This window comes from Heptranchias perlo, chromosome 7, assembly GCF_035084215.1.
Source record: "Heptranchias perlo isolate sHepPer1 chromosome 7, sHepPer1.hap1, whole genome shotgun sequence".
Taxonomy (NCBI): Eukaryota; Metazoa; Chordata; class Chondrichthyes; order Hexanchiformes; family Hexanchidae; genus Heptranchias; species Heptranchias perlo.
The window spans coordinates 62971497-62985030 of record NC_090331.1 but is presented as its reverse complement, the minus strand read 5'-3'; the positions used below and the strand labels follow the sequence as shown (position 1 = coordinate 62985030).

The 13534-nt window shown below is 37.7% G+C and overlaps 1 protein-coding gene across 1 annotated transcript in view; it reads left to right on the top strand.

The window, feature by feature from the left end:
* The window catches only part of LOC137323784 (collagen alpha-2(V) chain-like), a 256252-nt gene extending 247634 nt beyond the window's left edge, over positions 1 to 8618 (top strand). Inside the window, exons 52-54 of the mRNA XM_067987707.1 lie at positions 2264 to 2454; positions 4108 to 4350; positions 6529 to 8618. Coding sequence (XP_067843808.1) covers positions 2264 to 2454; positions 4108 to 4350; positions 6529 to 6675 — 581 coding nt within the window. The 3' untranslated portion in view covers positions 6676 to 8618. The remainder of the gene's footprint in view (positions 1 to 2263; positions 2455 to 4107; positions 4351 to 6528) is intronic.
* The last annotated feature ends 4916 nt before the right edge of the window (positions 8619 to 13534 follow it).

The window sequence follows — 13534 nt, the reverse complement described above, 5'->3', positions numbered from 1 at the left end:
TGGTGGAGGGCAGGGCGATTGCAAAACGGACTCGCTTGCCATGATTCAGGCCTGGGGTATTTTAACTCCTTTTCATTTTAACGGCCTCATTTAAATGTTGCCGGTTGACTTCCTACGCGGAACAGGTGGGAAGAGGGAGGTGGGCAGGGAAATATCGGGCAGCCATTTGCCACTCGCTGGCTTGCAGGTAAGTGACGGGATTTTGTGAGGGTCTCGCTGGAGGAAAGGGGGAATCCAGGGCAAGGGAGGCCACGGCTTTCCTTGTGGGACCCAAAGGAGCATTCTTGCTCTTTGTAGCTTCACAAAGGAAAGTTTTACACTTACCGGTAGGGCCTCTTCTGTCGATGGATCTGCTTCAGCCTGGCGGGAAATCCATGGCAGCTTCCCCACTCAGGCCTGTTAAAATATAGTTGGGGTCCCAATGACTCAATGGGACCCTGCCTCCTTAAAGTCGGAAATGGCACGAAAGTATTGAGTCCTGAGCGGGTAAGTAACCTCCTTGTTTTTAACTGCCCACTAGCCTCATTTTTACTGGATGGGTAGGTTAAAATCAACACCAGTCTCCTACATAGGAACAAAGGAGCAGGAGTAAGCCATTCAGCCCCTTGTGCCTGTTCTGCCAGAAGCTGAAAAGCTGCAAAACATTAAAATACCAAACTATTCTATCAATACTTCTGAGCTAGATTGTTTTTTATGAATTACAGTGCCAGTGATATATAATCCTGTGTTCTCAAACTTACATTGGTGGTGACATAGATGGAAATAATGGTCCAGCGTAACAACAGTAAAATTAAATGTTTCTGGCTCTAGTAGGAGCAGGGTACTCTTCAATGTTATGTAAAATCTAACCAATGTTAATGTGAGTGTTCCAGTCAACGTGAGTCTACTGTCAAAATTATTTAGAGTGCAAACCAGTGCAATTCATTGGTAAGACCACACTTGGAAAAATATGTGCAATGGGGAATATCCCTTTGAAATGCTATTGATGGACTGAAAGAGACTCAGAAAAGAGTGCCATGATGCCATGATCCTGGGATCTGAAGTTCAAAGTTATGACAAGAGGCTTATAAAATTGAATTTGTTTGCATTGGGGAAAAGAATATTGAATCTGCATAGTTTAACCATTGAGTAGTTGAATCTTACAGACTAAAGAAGTTCCTGGTTTAATCTCTGATCTGTGCTGAGTTAGTTGATCTAATGAAGGGAAAATCATCCTGGAATCCTGCTCCTGATTGTTGGCGTTTTGGGTGTACAAGTGAAAATAGGATTGGGTCAGTTATCACACCTCCTGAGGTTGAATTACCTGGTGCCTCTCACTGTTAAGACTCACACACGAGAAATAGCTAATTGTAGGGTGACCAACACCTGTGGAATTGTAGTCCAACAAAGAGCCAATGCATTCAGGAGAGGAAGGGAAAGAAAGGGGGAGGGGGGAACTGGACATGATCTAGGTCTTTAAAATGTTAAGGGACATTTCAAACTTACCAGGCCTCGAGCCATTCTAAGCTTTAGCGAAATTCCACATCTGCAAAGAATAACAATGTTTTGGAAAAAGTTCCCATCAGCACTGGTTAATATTGTGTTAATTAATTCCTTTCAAAGGAGCCAGATCTAAGAACAGGATTGCAGGTTAGCACAAATACAGTAGTACATTGGTTTCTTTGATACTTTTTATTAAAATTAACTATGATTACAAGGTATAGACACTGTCATTCAGAAACATATAAGTCCTTCATCAGATGAGTGAAGGGATCCAAGAGGTATTGAAAACTATTTTTTCTACCTTATAATTTAACTTATTTTGAATAAGGTATCAAAGAACTCTTACCCTTACTACATGACTCTCTCAGATCAGACCTACAGAAACTAAGGCTAAGTATAGTTGCAGGAATCAAATACTGCATAAAACAAGTTTCAGGCCTACTGGGACTAAGAAAATGTCAGGTCAAAATTGAATAATGTAGATTATGTCAAACTGAAATCCTCATGTTTCATGCATATCTCTTCTTAGATCAGGCTGAAGATTATCTTCTTGGGCGTTTTATCCGTCTTCCTTCAGGGGATTAAATAAGATAAGGAGAGTCTGTGGTAGAGCACATTGAACATAGGCTGCTCAGCAGAGAAGGCCAAATGGACTTTTCTTCTTCCAAGTTTTCTTATGTGATACACATGTGAGAACAGGAAAGTGTTAACTTCTTGCATGTTAAAATATAAGCGATTATCTTTAAGTACTTGAATATCTGAATGTGAATTTATTTTACAGGGGAGTACTGGATTGATCCTAACCAGGGTTGTGTTGAGGATGCTATTAAAATATATTGCAATATGGACACTGGTGAGACCTGTATTCTTGCTGACCCATCTGAAATACCTCGTAAAACCTGGTGGAGCAAAAAGAATGCTGATGATGATAGACACTTATGGTTTGGTGACTCAATGAATGGTGGATTACAAGTAAGTAAAATAACACTGCACAGTATTTGTGAGTATAAGAATTGTGCTTTTTATTGTGCAACAAATATATTTTCCAGCTTAATTAATTTGTACGTAGGATCAAGAAAGGTTTCCAAACAAAAACATTGCTTTTAATTGAAATTGTCCTAGATCCTTGTCGAAAGATTCTGCTACACTGAATGAGGATGCAGCTTTCATATTCCTAAACAACAAAACAAAAATGATCTTACATGTAATTAATAGATAAGACAAAACAGCGGTTATATAATAATTAAAGTACATAGAAGGAGTAGGGCAATGTAACAGGCAAAGCCAGAAATTGTGGAATACGTGATTTTAAAGTTTTTCAGAGTCCATTGACCAGTCAGATTAATGCAAGTTATTGTTCATCAATTGAGAGCGAATTCCAGCATAAAAGAAAAGTAACAGTTGTGAGTTATGTCTTACACACTCATGAAGGAACACAGTCATTGGTGAGATATCTTTTACTTAGGTTTCCAATACTCCGTTCATTGGTTTATCTGTTTTACATTCGGAGTCCCATTTTCTACTGCATGTTTCGCACTTACTTATGATACATCAGTTTTTATTGTTCCACATAATTGAGTTGCAGAATGAGACTATACTGACTGAGATATTAATTTATTCTTTTACTGAAAGTCTACAGAAGGCCCTCTGAATGTGACATTTCTCAGCAAGCAACATTTGAGTGCATCAGGATGTAACAACATAAAATATTTTATTCAGTAATTATAAAGATAGAGTGATATGTGTTTATGTTGGACCAGTTACTTTTTAAACACCTGGTTCCATTAAGTTATGCCATAGGATACTCGTGGACATACCTTCAGTGGGCTGTCTGAAAGTCCTATTTTGGTGCAAGTATCAACCCATAAATAAGGTGACATGCCTGCTTAAAAAACAGGAAGAGGAAGTTCAGATGAAGTGTTTGCCTGCTGTCATCCCACAGTGTGATTTCAAAGCCATTGCAAATAATCTGGTAGAAAAACAATTGCTCAATTGCTAACCTTGGTATGAGCAAAACAATTTTAAAAAATCACTCTTTGGGAATATTGGGAACGAATCCTTTGTGTTACACAGCATAATTCTTTTAAAAACCATAATCCTCCAGTCCCATCTTTCAGCCAGCAGATGGTGATGTTGGAATATGTAAGATTTGTGGCATTGCTTTGTGCAGTACAACAGCATCATCTACTGATAGGAAAACAGTACTACAAGATTAGATAAAACCATGTGATGGTTTTGCCCCTTATATAGAGTAAACCTTGGATATATACCATTTGGAGAGACACTACCTAATTAAAGTCATAATCCGATGCCAATTTTAATCAAAAGTTATAATGATTCACAACCTGCCTACATGCAGTGAGTTTGATCAGTACTCAGCTAGATTATTGGATTGAGCATTACATGCAAGCAAGTGGAGGAAAATCAGTATTGTCTGGTTGATTGATTCTGACTGTATTCAGCAGAAAGTAAGTTTTCTACTCTCAATTATAACAGCACTTAGTCTCACATTGAATAGTCTACAGATTCTTGAACAAAAATAGCTGTTTCTAATGTCTGCTGAGTCTATTTTATGTTGCAAAACTTCCTTGAATCATTTTTTAAAAATTCTTTGTGCTTCTACAGTTCAGTTATGGTGACAAGAAACATTCCCCAAACACTGTCACCATCCAGATGACATTCCTGCGCCTTCTGTCTAAGGAAGCTTCACAAAATATTACCTATCATTGTAAAAACAGCATTGCTTACATGGATGACCAGACTGGCAACCTTAAGAAAGCATTGATTCTTAAGAGCGCCAATGACATTGAGATCAAAGCTGAAGGAAATAACAGATTTAAATATACTGTCCTGGAAGATGGCTGCACTGTAAGTACTAGCAGTTGACTTATTTCAGTTACAAGGGACTGTAGTGATACCCAATGTTACCTTGGACCTCTTTGTATTGCTGTCCTTTCAAAACCAATAGTAGCAACAAGTTACTGATGCCTTTTTCTTCACACTGACAATAAATAATGAAAACTTTGTTTGCAATGGATACACTGTAAAATGCTGCTGTTTGCTATATTTTCACGGGATTTGTTGTTTACCCACATGAAGGCGGTAAGTTCCTATTAGAAGAAGCCCGGATAGCAGAATTAGTACTGCCGTCATAAGATTTTGTATTTACACAAGGATGGCTTAAAAGGTTAATTGCTTTGCTCTCTGTGGGAGTAAACTCTGAAAAGCAATTTATCATATCTGTGACATTCCCCTACAAAATACAACAGAAAGATACTGCTGCTGCAGTGCTCCAGCTATAGATTGTTATACCTGGAATTCCTGCGGGGAGTTCTCCCGATTGTCTGCCGTGACTTTGGTGGAAGATCGGTGAAAATCGCTGAGGAACTTAAATTGGTTTATATTCTATCCAAACTGAGCGATGTGTTAAAATCTAAAATAGCTGAACACCGACCAGAATAACACCCTCGATATATTCAGCTGCATGTGTTTTGTTCATCCTTACTTCCAGAATTTTCTCCCCTCCGCTTCCCCTCGATAAAGGTGCTGGCTTTGTGTTTTCATGGGTCCCCATCACCGTCTGATACCTAGGCAAGGTGGCCATTCTTCGTGTGTGAACCTAAACCTAAACAATGATTGTCTGCAGACTATTTGACCATGAGGAGCATCCTAGCCTCACCTGCATCTTTAGCAGGGGACCTGCAATTAGGAGTGGGAACCTTGCCCAATTTTCCCCTCCTTAATCCAGGGGTGATGCAGCTGGTTGTGCCATATACACTGTTGCTCTAGCTGAGGTCAGCTAACTTGGCATATACAACGGATCGACTTGAAGACCTTGTTCCTTATGTCTCAACTATGCACTGCTCCAACCAGCTGAACAGTTGCATGAACTAGAAGCTACTAGTGAACTAGAAATATTGTACATGTGCAATCTATTTAGACAAGAAAATAAATTGGATTAACATTTATTGACTTATCGACTTTAAAGTGTACTTTTTTGTGTATTGTACATTAACCTATGAAGAAGTCTTTTTAGCATTAATGCATAGTTTAACTTATTGGTGTCAGCTTGGCTCAGTGGTGGCACTCTCACCTCTAAGTCAGAAGGTCATGGGTTCAAGCCTCACCCCAGGATTTGAGCACATAATGCAGGTTGACACTTCAGTGCCACTCTGAGGGAGTGGTGTATTGTTGGAGGTGTGATCATTGGGATGAGACCTTAAACTAAGATCTCCTGTGCCTGTTCAGATAGTCCTAAAACATCACATTGTGTTACTCAAAACAGAGTGAGGAGTTGTGTTGGTGTCTTGGTCAACTTTCCTTCCTCAACCACAATATACAGGTTAACAGGTCATTCAACTCATTGGCTGTTTGTGGGACCTTGCTATACACAAATTGGCTGCTGTATTTTTGTACAAAACTCTCTAATCCTTTGGTTGTAAAGGGCTTTGGAACATGCTGAGGGTGTCAAAGGTGCTATATAGATGCAAGTTCTTCCTCTTTTTCTCTAAATGCTGGTAATGAAAAGAATACATAATGGTTAGAGAAATTTAATAAATTCTGTGTGAGTGCAGTATTAGTAAATCTGTTGGTTACCATTTAGAGAAATCTGCTGAAATTTATGGAAACTAAGTGCTATCTTTCCACTGACTTCGCTTTGAAAATTGGGGGAATGTATGGGCTCTGTATAATTCTATAAATGCTCATCAAGATTCTAGGACCTGGAAAGATAAGAGACTTTATTAAAACCTTCTGTCAAAACATTGAGTTAGCATGATGGCGTAAAGTGCAATCATGCGATAATTATAAATATATATCATTGGGTTACAGTAGAAATTTCAAATGAGTAATAATAACGGACCTGAAAACTCTGACCACTACAAATCTCTTAATAACATCTATAACTTGAGTGAAGGGTGATGACCATTTAACAATGTAACCCTTGATTGAAATAAACAGCTCTGTAGTATAGTATTGCAAATGCCATGGCACGTTACAATATATTTTTATTACATTTCTTTTTGTGTGTGTGTTTTTTCTCTGCAGAAATATACTGATAGTTGGGGCAAGACAGTCTTTGAATATCGAACACAGAATACAGCACGCCTGCCCATTGTGGATATTGCGCCTATGGATATTGGTGCTCCAAATCAGGAATTTGGCTTTGAAATTGGCCCCGTTTGCTTCTTGTAAAATAAAAGAACTTGGAGACTTTGAAGACATTCCTGGACTCTTGAACTAATGGCTGATCTAATCAGCACTGTATATATAAGTACTTAGAATTTCCAGCCCTTCACAACAATTATTTATTGTTCATATGAACCCTGTTGGTAAAATTAAGATGTAATTAAAAACTGTGGAAGATTCTGGGCAGTTTTTAGTACAATAATAACCATTGGCTCTTATGTAACAGGAGTGGAAACAGTAAGATGTTCACTCTAAAATCTAAAAGAGATATACAATATCGATTCAGAAATGTTCACTTCTGAGAATGTTCCATCTAATAGTTGTTGGGGGTGATTTAGTGCACTGACAGGAAGCCTAGTTAGAGATAGGGCTACACCTTTGTATCCAAGTTTCTCTGACCCATACTTTCTGCCAGCACTGCTCCCTGTTGGGAGTGTGGAATCACTCCTCTTATCTATTAATTAGAATGTGCTCCAATAGCAAGCTTTCCCACCACACTTACAAAGATGTAGTTTAAAAAAAATCCCCCGAATTTAAGCTACCTCATCTCTGTCAGAAGCTAGGATACATTGATGCGTGTCTTATTCCTTTGTTTATCACGGTGCTATATTTCCAGGGCTTCCTTCTGTGTTTGTTTACAGAACCAGGAGACAGAGTAAAGAAATGATGGTGCTAGTTATAAAGATCCCATTTCCTGTAAGCTTTTGATGAAGTAGCAGTAGCCCCACAACATTAATGCCATGTCGATATTCATTTTAATATTACTGTCGTGTCAACATTCTTTGAGTATGAATGATGTTCCTTTTCTCTCAATTCAATTACCAATAGAAAAGTCTGCATGTCTTGAAAGTTAAAGCATGTAGGCAAATCCATTTTGCAATGTTACTTTCTCTATCTCTTCTACAATGTTCTTTAATTCTCCAATAAAAAGGACCATTTTACAAGGAAACCAGAAATATATTTTGGTTGAATTAATTGATTACCCCCCCATTCCCAATAATGATTGTAATCTCATAAAATAGGTAACTGACTGATTGATTATGGCATTAACAAAGTGTCTCTCACTCCAACCTGTTTTATCACTTTTAAGCAGTAATGATAGTCATTATTATAACAAGCCCACTAGGTGATGCACCTTTGTTGAAAGACATACAGGTCTCAAATTTACTTCAAAATGCAATGGAAACATTCAACATTCAGTGAAGAGAAATTAAAATATAATTTATAAAAAGTTTGTATTTACATCAATAATATTAAACTCTTCCAAATTATATTCAACTAACAAATTTATTATCTTTATTATGACTGATATGGTGAACTTAGTTACTATATTTACATGATTTTTTCTTTAAAGTTTCAGGTCCTTGCTTTTTGTACTTAGCCCTTCAAAATGATACTATAAAAGTGACTATCACACCTAAATTCAATTGCATGATCAATTAGTCGATTCTGATCACAAAACACTTATAGTTAGCCATTCTTCTTATCAGTTATTTTGTAAGGTTGAAGTTCTTCATTAATATTATTTTCTTTTCATTTCTCAACACTTTTTGCATACAATTTTTTTTACATCACAGTAAATTGTGCCTTCCTTTTTGGTATACTTTTAAATAGCATTGATTTGATTTAAGGCTAACTGAAAATATAATGTAACACAAATGCTTTTGCAACATGTTATTTGAAAAGGTTTTTGTGCTAAATTGACTAGATGGGATGGGAATTTATATTTCCAGATGGCTTGGAGTTATTATATCCATGTGTTTCTCTTTATCCTTAGGCACAAAAATCACTCCGATTGGAGACTTGTATAGCGCTTTGCCTGCCATGCTTTTGGGAGAGAGCCTCTATGTTTTTAACTTGCTGTAAGACCTATTTAATTATCTGAGCTTTAATGAAACTGCTCTTATGTAACAGTTAAAATGAATAGGAAAATTAAATGTTGAAGCAATTTTATAGTGTTTAAGCATTTCTTATGTATACTAATGCAGATATTAGTAAACACTCAACAGAACAAAGGGTTAACTATAATTTGACTTAACTAAAGGAAGCCTTTTTTATGGGTTATTTGTTCTAGTGTTAAGGAGTTGACCTTGTGCTTATTTAGGTTTAACTGGACAGACATTCTTGCACTTGAAGCACCCTGCAAAGACTGAGTGCCAGTTCCTTAAGAAAGAAAAACTTGCATTTATGTAATGTCTTCACTTATAATGAATTACTTTGAAGTGCGGTGATTGTTGTTATGTAAATAATAGTGATTACTGTTTGTGTTCCCTATTTATAGTGGTACACATAAATAGCATAAAATGATGAGCCAGTTGCCTGTTATTCTATTCCTTTAATACAAGCTGAGATTTTAGTGTCAGCTACCTCCTAGAAAAAGCTGCGCTTTTATGGCACTAAAACCCATGCTGCTAGCGCTGGCTTCCAGAACACAGTTCTCATCCAGCCAGCTGCAATCTAAGAGTAAATTTGCAGGAATTTGTTAAGGGTGATAGTCAGGAAGGCTTAATTTTTATTGGATTTTTCCAGCTGCCAGCCTTGGCAAACCCTGGTGAGTTTACTTTTGGGTTGTAGCCAGCTGCATGAGACATTCGCTTTGGGAGTCAGAGTCACAAGCAGTTGAAGAGACCTTCACCTCATAGATAAGATATCGTATTTTCTAACCAATTGTGCCATTTTCATTTTACCCTCCGACTTGCCAAAAATCTTATATGTTGATAAACTGATTTGCATTAGAATTATTTGTTATTGTGCAATCCATAACATTTGCTGCGCTAGTAATCCAGAGAACGTGAGTTCAAATCCCACCATGGCAGTTTGAAAATTTATATTCAGTTTTGAAAAACTGGAAATAAAAAGCTGGTATCAGTAAGAGTGACCATGAAGCTGTTAGATTGCCGAAAAATCCCAATTGGTGCACTAATGTCCTTTAGGGAAGGAAATTTGCCATCCTTACCCAGTCTGGTCTATATGTGACTCCAGTCCCACACCAATGTAGTTGACTCTTAACTGCTCTCTGAAGTGGCCTAGCAAGCCATTCAGTTGTACTGAACTGCTGCAATTTGAGAAGATGGCCTACTACCACCATCTCAGGGCAACTAGGGATGAATAATAAATGCCAGCCTTGCCAGCAATGTCCACATCCTGAGGGTGAATATAAAAAAGGAGAATTTATGGGTAACCAAGATGCCGATTATATTTCACCTAATGTCCTAGATACTTTTTAAAATTTCTACTCATCAAGATGATCAAGTATCAATGATTCGGAATGGAATAATCTTTTGCACCCAAACATCAAGAGTTTGCAGGTCAAGCAGTACATGGTAAGGGAGGGCTGGATGGTGCAGTGGATACTGTCCTTCACCTCTAAAACCAAGTTCAGTTTAAAATGATGGAATTAAATTCCCCATGTTACCTCTTTTGAAGTGGCAAACATCTACATGAAATAAGTTTGGGAATTCTCCACCCAATTCTATTAACTCAAGGATATCTTGGGGCTCTATCCTCTCTCCCACTCTGTTTCTTCTCCGTATCAATGGTGTGTACTTCCTCCACACACCAGCCTTCCTATCCACTCATTAACTGATTATTTCACTGCAATTATTTCATCAATTTTCTTCAGCTCACACACTGGACACGTCCTCTATTCCTTTTGCAGTGCAATGGCTTAATCATTCTATCTTGATCTGATAATAGGGCCAAAGCTAAGGATGAACATATAATTAATGTACTAAATGAACTAACATAGTTTTCATTTTCAGAAAAGGTGACAAAACAGAACTGGGCAACTACAGATCCATCAGTGTCATCAATTTTGGGTAAAATAATTAAATTGATTTTCAGGAATACACGTGAGGAAACTAGGAAAAAACTATCAGCGCAGATTCAGAAGGGAAAGATTCTGCTTGACCAACTTTTTTGAGTTTGTTGAGGAAGTGACATTGCAAGTGGACAAAAGTCTGCTCTTTTAAGTTAAAGCAGTGGGTTAGAATGTGAGAATGGCTGAAGGCATTTGTTAGGGTAGTGATAGGGGGAGGTGGCGAGTGCTGAGTGACATGCCCAAGGACCTGTGTTTGGGACCTCTAATGTTATTAATACACATCATAACATTAGTGCAAACCGCAGAAATTCACCAATAAAACATACTATTGGGCCAATTGAATCTAAGGAGGAAGCCAGGGACCTACAAAATCAAATACATAAGATATGTAAGTGGGCAGAGCATTGACTAATGACATTTAATGTAGATACGTGTAAAGAATTGCACAGAAGAAGAAAAAATAGTACTCCACAAATGGTGTGAAAATAGCTAAGGATGAAGTCGAAGGAGAATTAGAAGTATTAGCTGACTTGGCACTGTATATGTTCAATCATTACAGAAAAATAAACAAAGCAAATAAAATGCTGATCTATATAAGCAGAACACTAAGGTACACGTCACAAGTTGTTGTGCTTAAACTTTACAGTGTTCTGTTCAGACCATATCTTGAGTACCATGTCCAGTTTAGATTCTTGAGATTCAAAGGATATTTCCAAAGCCCTGCATTTGGTGCAGAGAAGAGCAATGAGGCTGATCCCTAGCATTCAAGGACTGAATTAAGAGGAAAGACTGAAGCCATTTAATAAACAGCTAGATTCTTTGGTGATTATGTGTCAAGAGCAGGACTTTAATCCTCCGAGACTTTTATTTTATACATGTGTATCATTTTAGAGTTGTAACAGTTCAAAGTGGCTGCCAAACTGTATTTAAAAAAAGGTTTCTGAGGTCACATTTCATTTGACTCACAGCTGGAGAACACTTTTTTTCTGATGGGATCTGTTACTGATATGGATACAGCATATGGGTGATGAGGCAGACATTAATATGATTTCCCATCACTGTCAAGTGTCAAAAAACAAGCGGGTTATTATGTTTCCAGGAAGCCTACAGTTCAAGCCACTGTGAATTTTTCTAACAAATGGTTTCCATTTTTATTGTTTGTCTACTTCAAAACAAATGGCTTTACATGACACAAATTCCATGGGACACATAGCATTTTGAGCATCCATTGTTTCAAGATGGGTGTTATTGTCATGGAATAAGGCACTATTGCTGTTTTGATGCCTAATTTAACCATTGACTATGTTAATATACAATGTCATACTTCTACATCAATCCAGCAGTCATCTCATAGTCGAGTTATCATATTGGACTTCTCTGAGCAATCACCCCAGATAAGTTACCATCAGTTTTTTAATTGTTTTAAACAGTCAATCCAGTTTACATATGTATAAGTTTGGTATTGAACGCGGCTATGTAATTTTAGTTTGACAAAGTCTTTTATCTGTAAATAAATTTGAACAGGTAGTTTAGTCTGAGGTGATGGGGGATCATAATGGGTGCCCATATATTCTCCTGGACGTGCTGTACAACATTTCTAGATTAATTGTTAAACCAAAGGAGTTTGCAGGGGCCAGTAGCTTAGATCACTTCAAGGTCCAATTGTACAAGTATCTTCAAGAGATATCATCGGTTACTACTGCTAGGACAGCAGGAACGTGGATTAGATGGATTTATGGTCTTTTCTGGCCTTAAGATTTTCTGTTTCTAACCTATACTTCTCTAACCCATGCAAGGCAGCGAATTGAGACACAAATTGTGATACTGCAGTCTCGTCATGAACATAAGAAAGGCGTTGGGGAGAAAGCCTGAACTGTACAAGCAGAGAAGATAGGGTAATTCCACAATGTCGCACTTCCATTGGGGAAGCTGGGGTCGGAGGTAAGACTACAACATTGTAGCCTCAATTCTCCGACCTGCACGCCCTACAAACACAGCACCCCCACTGTGAGCATGGGATCACGGAATTACCTGTTTTATGTTTGTTCTGGGCAGATAAGTTTGGTTGGGCCACAGTTTTGCTCATCCATACCTACTTTGATAACTCTTTCCATGTTCTTCAATGAGGCAATGAAAATCTTGTTTCTTTAATTTCTTTGGAGACCACAGTTTCTTCATGTTTCTGCCAGTCTAACCACCAGCTAGCACATTACCTTTGATGGTGCCACCTTTAGGATTTCTTCATTTATCAGCATTCTTGGCCTCACTATCTCTTCTTCTGAGCTCAACGGAACTTCCACAATGCTGCCTTCTAGAAGCTCAGTTTCATCATATAAGCATTAGTTCTTGATTTACCTCATCTTTTCATTTAGTCTTTTTAACATTATATATCTTGGCCCATTTCCTTGCATTCTAAATTTTAAAATGAAATTCCTCAGAGTTTTGAGTTCATAGCACAAACCTAAATTGAAGTCTCAGGCAGGGCTTAACATTGGTTGATGCAGAAAATGAAAGAAAACCTCTCACTGGTCTGAAAAAAATGTTCTTCTGAAGTTGGTGGTTAAGGAGTATGGTTGGGCTGTGTGAAAAAAGATTTATTCTTCATTGGAGTGTGCAATATCTGACTTGTGAGTAGTCAATGATCACACTAGGGCTTCCGAAATAGAAACATGTTCATTGCCACCTCACCTTGATAAACATTATAGTGAACTGGTAGAAGATCTTGGCCAGGGTTTTCCACTTCTGCACAGATCAGCCCAAGTGCCACTAAGAACTATAAATATGGATGTATAGCATAAATTAAATGCAAAATAAATTTCCTTTGACTTTGAATGATATGTCTAATCCAACTTCAGAAGAGCAGTGATCACTCTCACACTTCTTTGAGGAAAATATTCGATTTCATGCGGCTTAGTGTTGCATTACGGGCAATATTTTGCTGCAAACATGCCACTCTATAAATTACACTCGAGCTGGCCAAACCCATTTTATTTACAGTACTAAAAGAAAGGATTTGAACTGATGCCCCAATAGGCGAAATATTTA